Raw genomic sequence first — 21,609 nt, 5'->3', positions numbered from 1 at the left:
TATAGGGGTAAAAATTACTATTCTAACTCCAGGGGGTGCAACAGTAGGGTAAGTGTTGGATAGTATAGGGGTAAAAATTACTATTCTAACTCCAGGGGGTGCAACAGTAGGGTAAGTGTTGGATAGTATAGGGGTAAAAATTACTATTCTAACTCCAGGGGGTGCAACAGTAGGGTAAGTGTTGGATAGTATAGGGGTAAAAATTACTATTCTAACTCCAGGGGGTGCAACAGTAGGGTAAGTGTTGGATAGTGTAGTGTAATATTATGCGTTGTAATGGTATGCGTTGTAATGGTAGTATGCGTTGTAATGGAATGCGTTGTAAAGGTAGTTTTTAAAAATGCGTTGTAGTGTCATGCGTTGTAATGTCATGCGTTGTAAAGGATTATGCGTTGTAAAAAATGCGTTGTAAAGGTAGTGCGTTGTAAAAGTTGCGTTGTAAAGGTTGTTCCCCATGGGTTGCCATGTGTGGTGCTAGGCTTATTTCACAGCTGAGCTTGCATACATTTACTTCTGTTTTAGGACGTGTTTGGCTGTTGCAACTCTACAAGTGTAGTTTGTGAGTAACAAATATTGTACTATTGTTTGAGCAGAGGTTTGTATTTGGATGTCCCTCTCTGAAACCCTCCTTACTCCTTCCTAAACCCCACTGATTTAGTAGTAATTATTCCCTATTTCCATCCATTCACCTTCATCCCCCTTGCATATGATACAAAACATAGATCTCGTTGTGTGGAGATCTCCATAAATGTGGTTGAGATCTCTGCACAAAAAAACTAGGGGTGGCAGAGGTTTCCGCACTAAGATTTCTGAATTGCATTTTGCAGTTTATGTGTTGTATATTTGGCCAAAAGAGCCATAGAAAGGGTTCTAGCTTCAGAAATCAGAACTAGGTGTTATTCTCGCTATGTCCTGGTGCAGAGGGGTGGAGGCCTGCCTGTCTCCCTTCTTAGATCTTCGATCTCTCAACGCATTCCTGCAGACGGACAAAGTCAAGATGCTCACCGTAGCCCAGGTTCTCTCTTCTCTGGACCCAGGAGGTTGGATGGTGGTGAGGGACCTGCAGGACACTTATTTCCTTGTTACTGTCCTGGAGGCTTACAGGCACTATCTGCGTTTCAAGGTGGACCACAAGCACTTTTAGTTTGCCATGCTCCTTTATAATTTCACCAATTTACACCTGACTTATTTGTAGAGGCTCCCCTTAATCTGAGCCATCCTGGACATGGTGCATTTTCAAGCTTTTCCTCCGGACCACTGAATCCAGGACATTCTGTCTATGATCCCGATGTTTCAATCTCAAGCCTGGATGGCTTTGAGGCTTTTTGACCTATTGGCTTTCTGCTTGTGCTGATAGATGTGTCACTACTGGCCTGGAAGAGAGATAGATCAGAGGACTCTAATCTCCGGTGGATGTCTGCCTCTACATCAACCTGCTGGAAATCCCAAGAAGGCTGTCTCTCTGAGACGCATTCCTCCTAGAGTGGAACACAAGGCTTCTGTATGCCTTCACGCTGCTGCCTCTTCTTACCCGAGTTCTGAAGAAGATCAGGAATGACTGAGCCCAAGTCATCCTAGTGGCTCCGGATTGGTCCAGGACAGTGTGGAACCCAGATCTTATGGGCATGAGCATGTGTCCTCAAATCAAGTTGCTGCTTCAGGAGTATCTTCCAAGACAGCAGTTGGGTGGAGTCTTGCACCTAGGCCTGTGGTAGCTACACCTCTGTTAGAGTTTTTGTGCATTCAAATCAAAATTTGCATTAACAACAGTGTGCAGAACAGTTAACGTACACTTGAATTTATATGTTTATACTGACATGAAGCTATTACACTTGAAACAAACTTGCTTCAACATGTTAAAATATGCTTTTTCTTTCTAACGCTAAATAGGACCGATGCTATATTGTTCAAAATGGCTGCTGTATCATTATGTTTTTTCTTTTTATATTTCTGCCTGACACTATGTGCAGCAAGTTGTAGTTTGTTCATTTCCGTATCACACTGTTCTCGAAGAGCTCACCCAATTGTAACATTCGTCCTGGGGCTTTCTGCTTGCACGCTGTATTGCATTAATTCACAATGGTTCATTCTTGTTTATGTAACTAATTTGTTCTGACACCTCCGTACGACATGAGGTCATAACGGCTGAGCCACTATTCATACACCAGGTTAGTGCTTAGGTGACAGAGCTGGTGATGTTTTAATATTGCGACTTAGTGGTGAAATATCATACCATTGTAACTTTTCAGCATTTGTACTTTTCTATGTTGGAAGGCGAAATTTAGGAATAACAAATTCATTTGCCGCTAGCCACCATTTCTCTTTGCAGGAAAAATAAAAACAATGCACACTTTACACTTTCAGTTTGTAAATTCTACTCAGATGAATATGCTTTTCAGGAAAAACAATGGTTAACAATGAGACATCCCCGGAGATAGCTATTGTAGGCACTGATATTACAAGATAGAATATCAAACACCACTTCTATAAAGCGACTTCGGAGTTGCTTGACGTGACATAAGACTTTCGCTAATGATTCGTGTCTCTGTGTTATCCCAGAATAGTTCTCCGTAGCATAAATTTGCACTATACTGTATATCTTACACCTCTCTTGTCAGCCTCTAACGCTATGCAATCATTATTCCAGACTTCAGATATCGGCTTGACAGAGAATTCCGGGGAAAGTGGTTTGCGGTTTGAGATCTGGTTCCGGAGACGGACGTCCAGTGATACTTACATTCTTCAGGCCCACACCTTCGAAACTAAGCAAGCCTGGACCAGTGACGTGGCGCAGATCCTGTGGCAGCAGGCCACTAGGAGCAAAGGTGGGTCTTCAACAGGTAGGGCTGATTGTCATGAGTGTTCCTCCTTCTGAGCAGAGAATGGACTATCCTTTCCAATAAACTAGCCGCACAATATGTTGTGTCACGGAGTTCCCTTTGTCTGACTGTTCCACTTTATCCCAGCTGTACCAATCCGAATATTTTCTGAACAGACACCGGCTTCTTGGAAATCATTTCAGTTTTGTAACCGGCCAGTTCGCCATAGGAGGCATAAAATCTAGGCTTAGCCTTGGCGTACAGCTCACGCTCTGGGCCATCTGGTCTCTCTAATATGCAATGTATTTAGTGCCAATATCAGTAACACTCCCCATCCCCCCCACAGCAATATCCTGGAGAAATAAACAGACAAGACACCTTCTTTGTGGAGAAAATTGCTGCAGGTTTATTTGCATAACAAATATGCCATCATGATTGTTGTATACATATTCGTTCATGGCGCGTGGTGTCCACGAGCAAACTTGCATCTTGCTCGTGGAAACCACGCGGAGTGTTGTGTTTCGAACAGGGAGACTCGGGTGGTGGTGAGCGTTGGGGGAAACGTTGATTCATTCATGTTTGTACTGGAAACTTGGAAGGTGAATAAACTTCTGCTCCAGCTAAACTTCGCTGTCACTCGTCATTCCTGATAAATGAGTCTTTTTTAACATTGGCGACGATCGGGCACGGACCGCCCTTGCATATTAGAAGAAGAAAAGCTGATTTTAAAGGGAAAATTGTGTTCAGATGAAACTGACACTGTAAGGAGCGTCTCGAAAAGGACGACATTTACAAATTCAGCGAATTCAATTCAAGCCTTTTTGGATTACAAGGGGCATCCGTCTGCAGCAGTCTATCAACGAGCATTTAATCTGACAAGAGCGTATAAGTTTTTTTTTTTTTTTAATACAACGCGGAATTGTCGGAATGAATGTATTGAGGGAGTAATCAGTTTAAGGAAACAGCAAGGATTTCATCGGAGATCATAAAAAAAATAATAAAACGAGTTTATTTACTCACGATTGCAGAAGGATCCTGTATCTGTTTTCTTTTGATTTTCCCAGCGTCGGTGTGCATGCGCGCACTGTATCAGCGCGTCACGTTGATCGACAAGAACGTAAACACAACCTTGTTTCTCGGATTATCTGATTCAACAAAAGGAACCGAGACTGCATAATTCGTGTAAATTCAGTTTCAGTCACTGGAAGCAGATTGTATCATCGCGTCACGTTCTTCGTAAATACAACCTTGTTTTTGGATTGCCTGATTCAACACAAGGAACCGAGACAGCACATATCCATGTAAACTCAGTTTTAGTCGCTGAAAGTAGTTTGGGGTGTGATTAATTTGTCAGGTTAATGGAAGATAATCTACAGAAATCGACAAACAATATGTGAGTTACAATAATTTATGTGCCTTAAGTTTATTGTTATTCAGGATAATAACTATTTTGCATGTAAAATTTACAGTTTATCTACCACTTATAGTGCAATATGTCTGGTATCGTACCTCCTCCTTCATTTCTATCATCATCGGGTGATCCTCCCATGCCATGGGAAGTATGGGAACCAGTATTTTTGGCATATGTGGAGGTTTTAGAAGGCGAGGATTGCGAACCAGAAAGGAAATTGTCACTGTTAATACATTGCTTAGGTGGATTTGGCCTAAAAGAATTTCAAACGTTACCTGCGTTGATTAGTCCTGGGAGAATTAATGTTTACCAGTATGCTTCGACACAGCTTAACATACGTTTTGGAAAAAAAAAAAATGTAGTGATGGAAAGATTTATCTTCTACTCCCGTAAACAACGCAGCGACGAATCTATTGAAGACTATGTCTCAGCACTCAGATCGTTGGCAGCTTCTTGCAAATTTGAGAATATATCATATGAACAAGTACTGAGAGATCAAATTTTAATGTGTACAAACAGCAAGAAAGTTCAGGAGAAATTATGGTCAACATCTGACTTGTCATTAAATGCAGCTATTGATATTGCAAAATCCATTGAACACTCTGAAGAGTTCGTGAAAGAAATTAGAGGAAATGAGAAAACAGATGTATTCAGTGTCAACAAAGAGTTAAAAGATAGTGATAAACAAAAAAGAATTGTTGCTCAAAGATCTGAAAATTTTGCGAAAAATGGGAACAGAACTAAGTATCCAAATGCTAGGGGTGAGAAACATAATTCATTATTACTTTGTTTCAGGTGTGGAAGCAACAGCCATCTAGCAAATTTCAAAGGGTGTCCTGCTATTGAGAAAGTTTGTTCTAAATGTAATAGGAAAGGTCATTTCAGTAGGTTTTGCAAAACACCCACAAAGAAAGTAAATTACATACAGTTTTCAGATGATTATGAGCCGTCCTATGACAATGATGAAAATGAAATTAGCACTGTAATTAATGTATGTAGTGATGACAAAGTTTCGAAATTTCCTTCCTGTCTCATCAGTGTTGATGGTGTTTTGTTGAAATTCTTGGTTGATTCTTGCGCATGGTATTCTATTATTTCTTTGAAGGTTTTCAATGAAAATTGGCCTAAAAGGGAACTTAGTGATCCTGATGTTTCTCCAGGTGGTTACACAGGGCACAAGATTGATTTGATTGGATATTTTTACGCGAACATAAAATTCGCAGGACGGCAAACTCACAGTAAAATTTATGTGGCAAAGTCAGGGAAATCACTTTTAGGGTGGCCACATCAACACGAATTAAGCATCAAACTTGACCCAAGAGCCAATCCTCCAGTTTTTGTTGTTGACCATGAAGTTCACCATGGGCCGGTCATTGTGGATGAGCTCATTAAGGAATTCCCTAGTGTTTTCAGTGGCAAGCTTGGGAAATACGAAGGGTTTGAACACGAAATTAAACTCCATGAGAATGCCATTCCTGTACGTCAAAAAGTAAGAAATGTCCCATTGTCATATAGAGATAAATTGAAGAGTATGTTAAAAAATCTCTGTAATGATGGCATTATTGAGCCAATAGAATCTTCCCCGTGGGTTTCTCCCATTGTGATTTCAGTCAAATCTTCAGGGGAGCTCAGATTATGTGTGGACTTGCGCAGTTTGAACCGAGTCATTTGGGTAGATGCACATCCTCTTCCTAATTTGCATGAGATGGTTTCTACTCTATCCGATGCGCAAGTATTCTCCTGCATTGATTTGGCAAGCGCGTACCACCAGGTAGTCCTGTCTGACGACTCAAAAAATTATACGGCGTTTATCACACCTGAAGGTCTATTCAGGTATCGTCGTATGCCATTTGGGTTGGCTAGTGCTGCTTCTGTTTTCCAGAGGTTGATGAAAGAAACTCTAGAAGGGCTATCAGGGGCCATCGCTTTCCAAGATGATATTTTAGTTTTTGGGAGGAATGATGAGGAGCACGATGAGAACTTACATAACGTCATTGCAGCCTTAGCAAAGAAAGGCCTTACTCTTCGGTTAGATAAATGCAAAATAAAGGCTAAGGAAGTGGATTATTTAGGACACACTATCAGTGGGAAGGGGATCAAACCAAAACATAAGCACATTGAGAGCATTACCAATGCCCCTCTACCGACCTCGAAAGAACAGTTGGTTGCTTTTCTTGGGTTGATTGAATTTTATGCTAAATTCATTCCTAATTATTCCATGAAGACTGAACCGTTCAGGTGCCTATTGAAAAAAAATGCAAAGTTTGTGTGGACAAGTGACATGACTGAGGCGTTTGGGAAATTGAAGGCATTCATAGTTAATGCACCTTGTTTAAGACCGTTTGTCCCAGGGAAAAAATGCATAGTTATGGTATATGCAGGCAATTTAGGTCTAGGTGGTGTTTTATTGCAGAAAGATAATTCTAGTGAATGGATTGTAGCATATGCGTCCAGGGTTTTGAGAGATGCAGAGAAGAACTACTCTGTCATTGAAAGAGAGTTACTTGCTTGCGTATGGGGAGCAGAACACTTTAGAAATTTCTTGTGGGGGACTGATTTCATAATAAAAACTGATCACAAACCGTTAGTTTTTCTAATGTCTCCTGGCGGCGGTAGATCCATGTCTGCACGGTTAGCTAGGCTGTCATCAAGGTTACAATCTTTTCGTTTTCACATTGAATATGTCCAGGGGAAAGCGAATATGCATGCGGATTGCATGTCCAGGTTACCTTTGGATAGTAATAAGGATTATCAGGAGGATGATTGTGAAGTTGCTTTCACAACGCATGATATCAACCTCTTACATGGTGATAAGGCGAGTCTAGATGAAAAGGTTTGGATGGAAGCAATGAGAAATGATAGTGAATTGAGCAATGTTAAGAATTATATTGTGCAGGGATGGCCGGAGGAAAGAAAATTATCTGGTGATATGATGAGCTATTCCAAGGTCCATGATGAATTAGCCATTGAGAATGGGTTGGTTAGGAGGATGGACAGAATAATTCCTCCTTTTTCTCTTAGAGAAACCATTATGGAAATTGGCCATGAGGGACACTTGGGAGTTTCATTTACTAGGAGGCGAATAAGGGAGGCATTTTGGTGGCCTGGCATTGATTCCGCTGTGGAACATTTTGTACGCAAATGTAACAAATGTTCGAATAGTGACAAATCTGCGGTGCCTCTAAGAGTTGAGTCGTGTCCTGTGGAGTATCCTGTTGGGCCATGGAGGAAACTAGGGCTCGACATTATTGGTCCATTTCATGTTTTGCCCAAGGATAAATGCTTTGGGATCGTTCTAATTGATTATTTTTCAAAGTGGCCTGAAATCAAGATGGTTAAGGAAGTTACGTCACAAAGTGTTATTGAATTTCTTGATGGTATATTTTGTAGGGAAGGTATTCCTCAGGAGATTGTCACAGACAATGGTCCCCAGTTCATTAGCAGAGAAATGGAGTCATTTTTTGAAAAATGTGGCATAACTCATAGGAGAATTTCAGTTTTCCATCCAGAGTCAAATGGTCAGGTGGAACGTTTTAATCGCGTGGTGAAGGAAGCGATTCAACTTGCCATTAAGGGTGGACTCAATTGGAGCAATGCTCTACAGTCCATGCTACTAGCATATAGGACATCTCCTAATTCAGTAACCTTAATCAGCCCATTCGAGCTTTTGAGAGGACGGAAACCCAGTACTTGTTTGGTTCCATGGTGGTTAAAGAAGGGTATGGATGATAAGAAGTTGGTTGCTGTTGATTACAATGTAGTTAGACAAAGGGTCAGTGAGTATAAAAAAAAAATGAAAGAAGCTATGGACCAGAAGCGAGGTCCAGTGAGCATACAAAAAATTGGAGTGGGTGATCTGGTTCGCATAAAGAGGAAAGAGAATGTCCTTAAGGGTTCCCAAAGCTGGTCAGATCCAAAGAGGGTTGTACAAGTTTTCAACAATGCGGTGAGAATAGAGGGTGGAAGTGTTTGGAATCTGAGCAGAGTATCTGTATTTAAGGGTTCTACACAACCATCCGGGAATGTATCCAATGACATGTGTTTAGATGATGTAAGCAATGACATTCCATTTAGAAATGTTAAAAATGACACACGATTGGAGAATGTGCACAATGAAATGAGGTATGATCAACAACCAGGGTGTTCTCATTGGAGAAGAGATTTTTCTGGAAGAAAACATGAACACCATTGCCCGGGAAGGTTTAAAAATTATATTATGGTTTAGTTTAACGAATAATAATGTATAAAAAGGAAAAAAAAATGAATAAATAATAAAGGGGGGGAGATGTGTTGTATACATATTCGTTCATGGCGCGTGGTGTCCACGAGCAAACTTGCATCTTGCTCGTGGAAACCACGCGGAGTGTTGTGTTTCGAACAGGGAGACTCGGGTGGTGGTGAGCGTTGGGGGAAACGTTGATTCATTCATGTTTGTACTGGAAACTTGGAAGGTGAATAAACTTCTGCTCCAGCTGAACTTCGCTGTCACTCGTCATTCCTGATAAATGAGTCTTTTTTAACAATGATGGGTTATTTTACGGGCAATCCCTGGGCAAGCAGCCCCTCGCCGCCTGCCCACCTGATGAGCCAAATTACACCGTGGCCCTAGCCAACCGGTGTTTGTCAGATTTGGGTGAGGGGATAGCCCCTCCCACCGGTTGGCTTGCCAGTCCACCCCATTACTCACGCCCCCAGAAGGGAGGGGCGGAGCGTTGCAGGCAACCCCCAGTTGATCACGTCCACAACCGCCCGTAGGACTAACGGGGCGCCATCGCTCCTCCAGGGTCCAACGCGAGGACCTCCCTGGGATATTTGGCCTTTGCACTCTTGTAGTGCTTGTGCAGAGGGTACCCCTCTGTACCTTACAGCCTCTGGATCGCCCTGTAACTCCGCCTGCAACACAAAATAATAAGTTAGACAAACACACCCCATACCCCCTGCCTGTACGCCGGGTAAGCAGTGGGGAGGGAAACGGGATCAGGGCAGCGGGACAAAGAGGGCGTCCAGTGGGCGGGAGAGGTATATGTACCTCGCCCCCCTGCCAACTACTGCCCGGAAATGACGGGGCATGTGGACCCTATAGGGGTCCCAAACACTGGGCGGCTGCCTCGTGTGCCATCATGTGGCACTAAGGGGGGCCGCCCTCTTAGGAGGGCCCCCTTCGTGGGCTCGGGGCAGCCTGCATAGTGCCAATATCGGTAACACTCCCCATCCCCCCCAAAGCAATATCCTAGAGAAATAAACAGACAAGACACCTTCTTTGTGGAGAAAATTGCTGCAGGTTTATTTGCATAACAAATATGCCAACATGATGGGTTATCTTACGGGCGATCCCAGGGTAGGCAGCCCCTCGCTGCCTGCCCACCTGATGAGCCAAATTACACCGTGGCCCTAGCCAACCAGTGTTTGTCAGATTTGGGGGAGGGTGTTAGAAATGAGGGGGCTCTGGTTGACGCAGGTGTGAACCCACAACAAGCAGGGACCCTTTACTTCTTGTCAGGGCGAAGGATGACTCCCCAGAATAACCCCTGCTCACCCTCTAGGTGCGTGGCGCGAGCAGTCTAGGCTAAGTCTCAGGCGTACACGCTTAAGCAAGTACAATAATACATACAGTAAACCCCTTGCATGCACCACAAATGGACACCAATCAGGAAGTCTATAAAAATAAGCTTTTATGTAGATTCAGCAGATTCAATACAAGGCCCAGTAACGTTAAACTGATGAGGCCACAATTCTTGGAAATACAGTAAAGTTCTCTTTGTTACGGAAAGTTCTTTAGGCGGGCCCAAGGTAACTGTAGGCCTCAGCGCACTTCGTGCTGAGGCGGCGCCCGGGAAGCACGCGGCAGATGACAGGGAAATCAGAACGTTGCGGACCCTGGATCTGATGCGAGCTCGCGGTCGAGTTCGTAAGTACAGTACCTTGTTTCTTGACGCAAAGGCGGTTGCGGGATTTCAGCGGCTCTTCGACAGAAGGGCGATGCGGCGTCCGAGGCTCCCACACTTCACGATGGGTGTCTGATCTTCAGGCTCACGACAAGAGCGGGGTGTTGCAGGTGGCGGGTGAACAAAGCGGGGCAGCCGGGCACGCAGATACGTCCGGGCCGTCCGAGGCTTGGAGATGCTCACAAACGCCGATTCCGGCGGGAGGGTGAAGGTGCACAGCGAGCCTCCAACGAGCGAGGTGACAGGGGCAGCCCAGCACAGCGTAGGGGGAGCGGCTCCGATCGAGCGAGGCTCTTCCCAAGACGGGGGCGGCTAAGCAGTCCTGGTCACGGCTCAAGGAGGGACTGGGGCACGAGGGTCACAGCTCCGGCGAGGGAAAGGACACCACAGTCCAGCGGCAGGCGAGTGAAGATCAGGTAGAGCCCAATGGTCCTGGGGCTCAGTTCAGGGGGCAAGCTCCGTTCCAAGCCCTTGGAGATCGTTTTGGAAAAGCACAAGTCTTGAAAGTAAAAATAAAGCAAAGTCTTCAGCAACAGTTTCTCTTCTCCCCTTTGGCAGCAAGGTCACCACTGCAGGCCAATCCCCCAGGATAGGGACAGTCTTCCTCCTACAGCTTTCCCGGTGCCTCCTCCTCAGGCAGAGATTCTTCTTGGTCAAAAGCGGATCTAGTTTCTTAGGAGCAGGGCTCCTCCATTTATACAGCAAATCTTTTGTTCTCCCAGGCCAGGGGGGCCCTTGCCTAGTCCAGTCCGGTTTCTGAGCACTTTGTTTACGCGATGCAGGCTTCTTCTTTCAGAGTGCAGGGCAGAGTCATCAGACGCTCCACAGGGGGCGGAGCCGGCATTGAAGGGGCAGAGCACTGTCCTATTCAGAGCCTAGGAGCACTCCTCCCACCCATCTACCTGTCGATCGTCCTATTCACCACCAGGCTACCTAGCCCTGCCCATCTGGGTTCCCCCAGCCCTGTCACTCACTCCAGCCAGACATCAGATACACATCACGCAGAGGCGGGCTGAAATGTTTAGGCAAGCAAAGGCCAGCTTTCTAAAAGCGGCATTTGCAAACCCGGAATATTAAAATAAACCTTGCGAAAAGATGTACCTTATTATTCCGAGTTCAGGCATACTAAACTCGATCTTCTACCATGTTCCCTGGGTCGGTTAGGATCATAGGGTGTAACAATCCAAGCCGCCCATACTGGCCTATGAGAACAGGGTAGCCTTGCAGTAGTGAACAACAAGATGGCGGTAATTCACTACTAGGACATGCCACGCATCCAGGCTTGTCCTACCTTATGCTTACAACGCACCCTGCCCATGGGCCTACCAGAGGGGTGACTAACATGAAGTTAAGGGAAGGTTTAGGGACCGGCAAGTGTGGGCACTTGCCAGTCAGCATGTCAGTACCAGACTGCACGCAGGTTCTGCGATGGCAGACCTTAGACATTTTTTTATCGGCCGCTTCTGTGGGTGGCACAACCCGTGCTGCAAGCCCATCAGCGGTGTTTGTATTTACATGCCCTGGCGCACTTTACTGGGGTCTGACAGTAAACCAAACAATCCAATCATGGAATCCAACCAACATATACAATTTACATAGGGAGCACTCGCACCGCGACACTGGTTGGCAGTGGCACAGCGCGCTGAGCGGCCAACACCATAAAAGCACATGAGGCACAGCGACAAAAAGAGGGAGGGAGACTCACGCCAAGGTGCCAGGTCTAACACGTGTCCCCTCCAGCTGAAAAGTGGGGAGAACTACCCTACCCCAGGGAGTTCCTCATCACTAAGGCGGAAAAATCTGGACAGACCGTCTGTAATGATCGCGGATGTTCTGCAGGAGCGTCCGGAACGTTGGAGAAAAGTCCACAGTCGTCCCCCACGTTCCTCCGACTCTATCAAACTCTAGAGTACGAAGGACCCGCTGGGGAAAACAGGGAAACAAAACAAGGATAGGTGGGGAACACAGGCAGGTCTTGAAGGATGATTCTGGCAGCCGAAATAGCAGGAAGGTGATGGTTCTTTACAGGAAGGAATGATCGAGCCCCTCAGCTGTAACACAAAGGTAGGTATATGAATATTACTACAGCACTACCCTGGAGCTTTCTTCACTTCATTCCCCTCCAGACACCTACCGGGATCAACGCCAGCCTCCTGGATTATGGCCTGCAGGAATAAGTAGGAATAACTCTGCACGACCCACTTATGATCGGTTCCCAGAGGAGGACTCAGTTTCACAATGTGTAAGTCACTTTACAGGCTGAGAACAACAAAGACAGGTTTCATAAATGATGGAAAGATATGATTCCCCATATGCTTATATGATGTGTAGGAAGGACAAGTACCGTGATTCTTATGTAGGAAGGTGGAAAACCTAATCCACTGCTCAATGGTCCTCGCAATAATCACCCTAGGATGCCTGATGCGTGTTTAAGAGAACATAGGGTAGGGACAGGTAGTGGATGCGCCAAAGAGGCCACTGATACTTGAACTGGGGTAAGAACACAAAGTATGACTCCAACCAATTCACAAGACTTGGAGTCGCTTTAACAGGAGGCGTAAGCACAACACAATACAAGCCTGATTCTGGAAGTAGCAGGCTGACATATAACACGACACAACTCAAGCCTGATATGCAGGATTAGGATTTAGCAGGCTTACATATAACACAACACAACTCTAGCCAGAGGGGTTGATTCTGGAGAGGGATATCAGAAAAGGGGCAGTGCAGGCGATGGGAATCACTAACCGGCAGCCAACCTCAATCTCCGAGGTAAGTAGAGACGAGTGACGGGCGACCCCCGCACTGCTAAATAACCCTTAGACCTTACTTGGCAAGGCGCTACACGCTCGGCCGCTCGGATGGAAGGAGCGCCTCTACGCTTCACTAGAGGGAACTGCGGTAACAACCCCGGAGCCGGGACGCGTCTGCTTCGACTCGTCCGCGGCTTCGCACTGGAAAACAGGAAGTACGTGTAACCGGAAGTCAGGCAACAACAATCAAGACGGAACTGGGGCTCAGTGCTAGAACGCGAAGCGGCGTTTGCACGCCCTTCGCCGTTTAAATACCCACTGCACACAGGGGCCGGACCGCGGGGCATGACACCGTCAGCATTGGCGTGATCTGTACCAGGGCGATGTTCCACCGTGAAATCCATACCCTGTAGGGAAATGGACCACCTCAACAGCTTTGGATTCTCACCCCTCATATGCATCAACCATCTGAGGGGCCTGTGGTCCGTCTGAACCCGGAAGTGAGACCCAAACAAGTAGGGTCTTAGCTTCTTCAGCGCCCAGACCACAGCAAATGCCTCACGCTCAATAGCACTCCACCTCTGTTCCCGTGGAAGTAACCTCCTGCTAAGAAAGGCTACGGGTTGATCTAGGCCCTCCTCATTAATCTGTGAAAGAACAGCCCCCACACCATGCTCTGAAGCGTCTGTCTGAACGATAAACTCTTTGGAGAAGTTGGGAGCCAAGAGCACGGGCGCCGTGCACATAGCAGTTTTCAAGGCCTCAAAAGCTTTCTGACAGGTGTCAGTCCAAATCGTTTTCCTGGGCTGCTTCTTCGAAGTCAGCGCTGTCAAGGGGGCAACCATGTTGCCATACCCCTTGACAAACCTCCTGTAGTACCCAGTGAGACCTAGGAAGGCTCTCACCTCTGTCTGGGTTTTGGGTGCCTCCCAATTCAGGATGGTTTCTATCTTGGGCTGAAGGGGGGCCACCTGGCCACTCCCAACTTGGTGTCCCAAGTACACCACGGAACCCTGCCCGATCTGGCACTTACTGGCCTTGATCGTGAGGCCTGCCTTGCGCAGCGCCATCAACACTTCCCAGAGGTGTCGCAGGTGTTCTTCCCAAGTGGAGCTGAACACCGCGATGTCATCCAGGTAGGCTGCACTGAACGAATCCAGCCCAGCCAACACCTGGTTGACCAATCTCTGGAAGGTGGCAGGGGCATTCTTCATTCCAAATGGCATAACCCGGAACTGGTAGTGTCCATCTGGGGTGGAAAATGCTGACCTCTCTTTGGCCCCCTCGGTCAAGGCGATCTGCCAATACCCAGACGTTAAATCAAACGTGCTGAGGTAGTTGGCAGCCCCTAGCCGATTGATGAGCTCATCAGCTCTGGGGATGGGGTGTGCGTCGGTCCTAGTGACCGAATTGAGTCCTCTGTAGTCCACACATAACCGGAGTTCGGGTGTGGCTCCCGGCCCTGCAGCCTTTGGGACCAAGACCACGGGGCTGGCCCAAGGACTGCTAGAAGACTCAATTACCCCGAGTGCAAACATCTTGGAGACCTCCTCCTTGATGCATGTCCTCACCCTGTCAGTCACCCTGTAGGCCTTGTGCCGCACAGGTGTACTATCCCCAGTGTCCACATCATGGACGCACCAATCAGTGACACCAGGGACCAGGGAAAACAGATCAGAAAATTGTCCCAGCAACTGGCGACAATCATTCTGTTGCTCAGGGGTCAGGGTGGAAGAGAGGATGACACCATCCACTGACCCATCTTGCTCCTTGGCTGACAGGAGGTCAGGAAGAGGTTCTGTCTCCTCTTCCATCCCAGCATCTGTTGCCAAGAGCATGCACACTTGGGACCTCTCCAAGTGGGGCTTGAGGCGGTTGACATGTAGGACCCTTAAGGAGTTCCAAGGAGACTTCAGGTCCACCACGTAGGTAACAGGACTCTTGCGCTCCACCACCTCAAAGGGACCGGTCCACTTATCCTGGAGCGCGCACGGCTCCACGGGGGCCAAGACCCATACCTTCTGTCCAGGCTGAAGCTCTACCAGAGTGGCATTCTGGTCGTACCACCGCTTCATCTCCTCCTGGCTGGCTTCCAGATTTGCCTCAGCAAGTTGCCTGAATCGCCTAGTCTGATTCCTGAAGGCCAGCATGTAACTATATACATTCTGGGGAGGTTTCCTGGGAGATTGCTCCCAGCCTTCCTTGACCAGACTTAGAGGTCCTCTGACTGGGTGACCATACAGAAGCTCGAAGGGACTGAACCCCAGAGACTTCTGTGGCACCTCACGGTAAGCGAAGAGAAGGCATGGTAAGAGAACGTCCCACTTACGCCTCATGGGTCCTTCTAGGCCCATTATCATGCCTTTGAGGGTTCGGTTGAATCTCTCAACCAACCCGTTTCCTTGGGGGTGGTAAGGGGTGGTGAACTTGTAGGTTACACCACACTCTTGCCAAAGAGATTTCATGTACTTGGACATGAAATTGGTACCTCGGTCAGACACCACCTCTAGAGGGAATCCCACTCGGGAGAAAATTCCCATCAGTGCACGTCCCACCACGGGGGCCGTCACTGTCCTCAGAGGAATGGCTTCCGGGTACCGGGTGGCATGGTCCACCAGGACCAGGATGAACCTATTGCCCATCGCTGTCCTGGGGTCCAGTGGCCCTACAATGTCAATCCCCACTCGCTGGAATGGGGTATCGACCACAGGGAATGGCTGGAGCGGAGCCTTCTGCTTCCTTCCACTCTTTCCACTTGCCTGGCAAGTCTGGCATGTCCTGCAGTGAGTATCCGAACTCCTACGCATTTGAGGCCAATAAAAGTGGGTGACAAGCCTTTCAAAGGTCTTGTCCTGCCCCAAATGCCCTGCCAATGGCCCATCGTGAGCCAGCCCCAGTAGGAAGGCTCTGAAGTCCTGGGCTACCACCAGCGCACGGGCTGACCCAGGCTCAGCAACCTTAGGCTCTGTATATAGGAGGTCGTTCTCCCAGTAAACGAAATGTGATCCTGACTGATCACCTGCGGCCTGGTCTGCAGCCTGCTGCCGCATACCCACGAGAGAAGGGCACTCCTTCTGTGCCTTACAAAAGTCCTCCCTGGTGGGACCCCCTTCCTGCTGCCAATGGGTCAGCTCCGGCAGGTCTCCCAGTTCAGCTATCTGCTCCACTGTAGGCTCCAGGGCATCCCCCTCAAGGGCTGCTTCCTCCTGGACCGTGGGAACTTCAGGGGCCGGCTTCCCGCTCCCCTTGCTCCTTCTCTCTGAGGCCGGTTCCTGGGCCTCCCTCTCAGGCTCCAGGACCTCTTGAGTACCTCTTCTGGCTGCCATGGACCGTGTGGTGACACACGCCCAATCCGGCATACCCAACATCTCCAGGTGAGCACTCCGCTCCACCTTAGCCCAAGGTGAGCTCTCCAAATCGTTCCCTAACAAACAGTCTACAGGCATGGCGGGCCTCACAGCTACCTGAAGAGTACCAGAGACCCCCCCCCACTCAAAGGGAACCTGAGCCACCTTGCAGTGCCTCTCTGTGTTGTCAGCGGCAACAACGGGATAGAATGCATTGGGGACCACCTGCTCTTGAGACACCAGGTGACACCTGACAGCTGTCACACTGGCTCCTGTATCTCTAAGAGCTTCCACCCTATGGCCATTTATGGTCACCCACTGCCTGTACTTCTTAGTGTTCTCAGGCAGCTGGGTTGGAGGGACCACTTCACGGTCTCCTAGCGAGACCAGGGACATCTCTGCGGGACCCCACCCACCTTGGACATCCCTCTCCTCCCCCAAGGCTACACTAGTCACCTGCCGGGGTGGAGTACCAGTGGGTGCTGGTTTACCAAACAATGGACACTTTACATCAGAGGCAAAATGCCCCAAATTGTTACACCTGTAACATCGGACGGACCCCTTCTGAACAGGAGGACCTGTTTCTAGGGTGGGGGAGGCTGAGAACCCTTCCCTTGGTTCCCTTGGGGACTACTTTGGGGCCCTTTTTGGAACTGCTTCTGTTTACCCCTGTCCCCCCCACTCTTCTGCTGGGGACCCTGCCCACCTTTGGCGGAATCTCCCACGGGACCCTTGTGGACCCTGGTACTGACCCAGTGGTCCGCCTCCTCAGCAAGCTTCCTAGGGTTAGTCAGCCTACTATCTATCAGGTGCTGGCGTAGCTCAGGAAAACAATTACTGGACAAGTGCTCCCATGCCATTAAATCAAGAAGCCCTTGATAATCATTTACCTTACTACCCTTTACCCAACCATCCAGCGCTCTGCAGTAGAAAGTCACATACACCACATACGTACTATTGGGAATCTTAGTGCAACCCCTGAACCTCTGTCTATATAACTCAGGGGTCAACCCATACCTAGTCATCAATGCTTCCTTCATATGGGCATAAGAATTATGAACATCAGCAGGTAAATCTAACAGTGTGTCCCGCCCTTCACTCAGGAACCGTCCCCACAACCCCGCTCCCCAATCTCTCTCAGGGACCCGGTGGGAAGACATGGCTACCTCGTAGGCTCTGAACCACTGCCCGATGTCGTCATTCTTGAAGAACTCCTTCACTACATCCTTGGGAATATAAACTCTTGGTTCCGCCGGTACTGGCGGTGTGCTGCCACCAGAGGGATTAAGCTCCAAACTTTTTGCTTTCAGCTCCAGCTCCCTCAGCTTCATGTCATGCTCTAATTGTAGTTTCTTTTCTTCCATGGCTAATCTTTGTTTTTCCATATCCATCTGCCCATGAAGTCTTGCCATCTCCACTTCGTGTGCCCGGGTTGCTGCCCTGTCTGCCAACTCTTCTGGCGACAGGCCTCTGCCAAACTCATGGACACTTTCTGGTGGAACCATTTCCACCTGATTCTCTGGTGCCTTTGACTCATACCAGGCCCTCAGCGCCTTCACGAGTTGGTCCTTCTTTTTCAATCCAGTTTGGGCAATTCTGAACTTGGAGCAAAAACCTCTCAACTCTTCATTGATACGATCCTGAAGTGCGCTTTCCTCCCAATCTATGTCCTCAAATCCAGAGATAATGGAAGCTGCCCTTCCGGCGGGAAGTGAACCAGGCATGGCTCTAACAACGGAGATTCTTGGCAAAACAACAACAATGGCTAGTCTTGTGGCTGTGTTACTGGTCTGCTCTCACTACGTGGTGATCAGTGGTTCACTATACGCAAACCGCAGATGCAAATCCGTAAATCCTCACCGCTGCCACCAATGTTAGAAATGAGGGGGCTCTGGTTGACGCAGGTGTGAACCCACAACAAGCAGGGACCCTTTACTTCTTGTCAGGGCGAAGGATGACTCCCCAGAATAACCCCTGCTCACCCTCTAGGTGCGTGGCGCGAGCAGTCTAGGCTAAGTCTCAGGCGTACACGGTTAAGCAAGTGCAATAATACATACAGTAAACCCCTTGCATGCACCACAAATGGACACCAATCAGGAAGTCTATAAAAATAAGCTTTTATGTAGATTCAGCAGATTCAATACAAGGCCCAGTAAAACTGATGAGGCCACAATTCTTGGAAATACGGTAAAGTTCTCTTTGTTACGGAAAGTTCTTTAGGCGGGCCCAAGGTAACTGTAGGCCTCAGCGCACTTCGTGCTGAGGCGGCGCCCGGGAAGCACGCGGCAGATGACAGGGAAATCAGAACGTTGCGGACCCTGGATCCGATGCGAGCTCGCGGTCGAGTTCGTAAGTACAGTACCTTGTTTCTTGACGCAAAGGCGGTTGCGGGATTTCAGCGGCTCTTCGACAGAAGGGCGAGGCGGCGTCCGAGGCTCCCACACTTCACGATGGGTGTCTGATCTTCAGGCTCACGACAAGAGCGGGGTGTTGCAGGTGGCGGGTGAACAAAGCGGGGCAGCCGGGCACGCAGATACGTCCGGGCCGTCCGAGGCTTGGAGATGCTCACAAACGCCGATTCCGGCGGGAGGGTGAAGGTGCACAGCGAGCCTCCAACGAGCGAGGTGACAGGGGCAGCCCAGCACAGCGTAGGGGGAGCGGCTCCGATCGAGCGAGGCTCTTCCCAAGACGGGGGCGGCTAAGCAGTCCTGGTCACGGCTCAAGGAGGGACTGGGGCACGAGGGTCACAGCTCCGGCGAGGGAAAGGACACCACAGTCCAGCGGCAGGCGAGTGAAGATCAGGTAGAGCCCAATGGTCCTGGGGCTCAGTTCAGGGGGCAAGCTCCGTTCCAAGCCCTTGGAGATCGTTTTGGAAAAGCACAAGTCTTGAAAGTAAAAATAAAGCAAAGTCTTCAGCAACAGTTTCTCTTCTCCCCTTTGGCAGCAAGGTCACCACTGCAGGCCAATCCCCCAGGATAGGGACAGTCTTCCTCCTACAGCTTTCCCGGTGCCTCCTCCTCAGGCAGAGATTCTTCTTGGTCAAAAGCGGATCCATTTATACAGCAAATCTTTTGTTCTCCCAGGCCAGGGGGGCCCTTGCCTAGTCCAGTCCGGTTTCTGAGCACTTTGTTTACGCGATGCAGGCTTCTTCTTTCAGAGTGCAGGGCAGAGTCAGCAGACGCTCCACAGGGGGCGGAGCCGGCATTGAGGGGGCAGAGCACTGTCCTATTCAGAGCCTAGCAGCACTCCTCCTACCCATCTACCTGTCGATCGTCCTATTCACCACCAGGCTACCTAGCCCTGCCCATCTGGGTTCCCCCAGCCCTGTCACTCACACCAGCCAGACATCAGATACACATCACGCAGAGGCGGGCTGAAATGTTTAGGCAAGCAAAGGCCAGCTTTCTAAAAGCGGCATTTGCAAACCCGGAATATTAAAATAAACCTTGCGAAAAGATGTACCTTATTATTCCGAGTTCAGGCATACTAAACTCGATCTTCTACCATGTTCCCTGGGTCGGTTAGGATCATAGGGTGTAACAATCCAAGCCGCCCATACTGGCCTATGAGAACAGGGTAGCCTTGCAGTAGTGAACAACAAGATGGCGGTAATTCACTACTAGGACATGCCACGCATCCAGGCTTGTCCTACCTTATGCTTACAACGCACCCTGCCCGTGGGCCTACCAGAGGGGTGACTAACATGAAGTTAAGGGAAGGTTTAGGGACCGGCAAGTGTGGGCACTTGCCAGTCAGCATGTCAGTACCAGACTGCACGCAGGTTCTGCGATGGCAGACCTTAGACATTTTTTTATCGGCCGCTTCTGTGGGTGGCACAACCCGTGCTGCAAGCCCATCAGCGGTGTTTGTATTTACATGCCCTGGCGCTCCTGGCGCACTTTACTGGGGTCTGACAGTAAACCAAACAATCCAATCATGGAATCCAACCAACATATACAATTTACATAGGGAGCACTCGCACCGCGACACTGGTTGGCAGTGGCACAGCGCGCTGAGCGGCCAACACCATAAAAGCACATGAGGCACAGCGACAAAAAGAGGGAGGGAGACTCACGCCAAGGTGCCAGGTCTAACAGAGGGGATAACCCTCCCACCGGTGGACCGCCAGTCCACCCCATTACTCATGCCCCCAGAAGAGGGGGCAGACCGTTGCAGGCAAACCCCGGTTGCTCAGGTCCACAACCGCTCGTAGGACTAACGGGGCGCCGTCGCTCCTCCAGGGTCCAACACGAGGACCTCCCTTGGGATATTTGGCCTTTGCACTCTAGTGGTGCTCGTGCAGAGGGTACCCCTCTGTACCTTACAGCCTCTGGATCGCCCTGTAACTCCGCCACAGCACTGGGTGTTGCCACCGTCGCCCCAGGGCCCCCCACCACGATAGGCCTAGTTACCTACACCCTGCTGTTTCCAAGGCCTCCCCCAGATCAAGCAAGAACAGGTCCATTCCCCCTGGCCAGACCCCTCCCATACTACATTGGGGTATCTCTGACCATCAAACTCACATGCCCACCATTGGTTGCATAATTTACACCAGGGGGAATTCAATTTTGGCAGCAGTCCCCACCTACCCTGAAAAGTCAAATCATTGCCTCCCAGGTGTCAGACCACAGTGATGGGAGGGGAGACCGCCCCCCCCCCCCCCCGGCCCGTGCCGCTGCTTCTACAGAAGCTGTTCCAGTGCCTGCACAATAACACTACCCCTCCTCAGGGTGGCTTACGGCCGGCTGTACCCTGTAACGCCTTGGGATTCCCATCGTCCCACCTGCAAGCATGTCCTGTCGAGTCTGAAACTCGAAGGGGGGCCCAGTATCCGGGGCACTCGCCTCTCCCAGCCCTTTAGTGCTGCCCTGAAAAGGAGAGACATAGTAGGATCGACCTGGCCCCCCCATTTAGTATAATGGCAACTACCAACTGGTGCTGTGTTGCCACGCTGGTGTCCCTACCCCAGGGACTGTATATGCACCTAGGATGACCTAAAACAATTAGTTTGGTGTTGGTTAGATTTTAACATTGCCTGGCTGAAGAGCAATACCTTTGACAAGCAACTCCTGACAAGATGTGCCAATGCAGGTAGAAGTAAGAGCTATCAAGCCCGCCTTACTTCCTCTCACCCAGTTATCTGTGTATAGCGCTTGTTGGAGCATGTCCATCGAATTAAGCCAGTCACCACCCTAGGTGACGCCTTGCCCTCCCAAACTTCTGCTAGTATACCAGGGAGCAGACAAGACAGTGGGAACAGGAGGGGAACCATATGTATAAATACATACCCTTTTTTGAATACTGGGAATGCCACATGTTCTTCAATACTTTGTA

The 21,609-nt window shown here is 48.9% G+C and overlaps 1 protein-coding gene across 2 annotated transcripts in view; it reads left to right on the top strand.

Moving 5' to 3' along the window:
* The window catches only part of PLEKHG4 (pleckstrin homology and RhoGEF domain containing G4), a 1,592,954-nt gene that overhangs the window by 1,306,463 nt on the left and 264,882 nt on the right, over positions 1-21,609 (top strand). The window contains exon 16 of one of the 2 annotated variants that reach the window (XM_085638629.1): positions 2,648-2,825. In XM_085638629.1, the coding sequence (XP_085494755.1) occupies positions 2,648-2,825 (178 nt within the window). Of the gene's footprint in view, positions 1-2,647; positions 2,841-21,609 lie in introns of both variants that reach the window. The other variant, XM_085638628.1, reaches the window with a different exon arrangement.

This window comes from Triturus cristatus, chromosome 12 (assembly GCF_964204655.1).
Source record: "Triturus cristatus chromosome 12, aTriCri1.1, whole genome shotgun sequence".
In the NCBI taxonomy this organism is placed as follows: Eukaryota; Metazoa; Chordata; class Amphibia; order Caudata; family Salamandridae; genus Triturus; species Triturus cristatus.
This window is presented reverse-complemented; position numbering and strand designations above follow the sequence as displayed.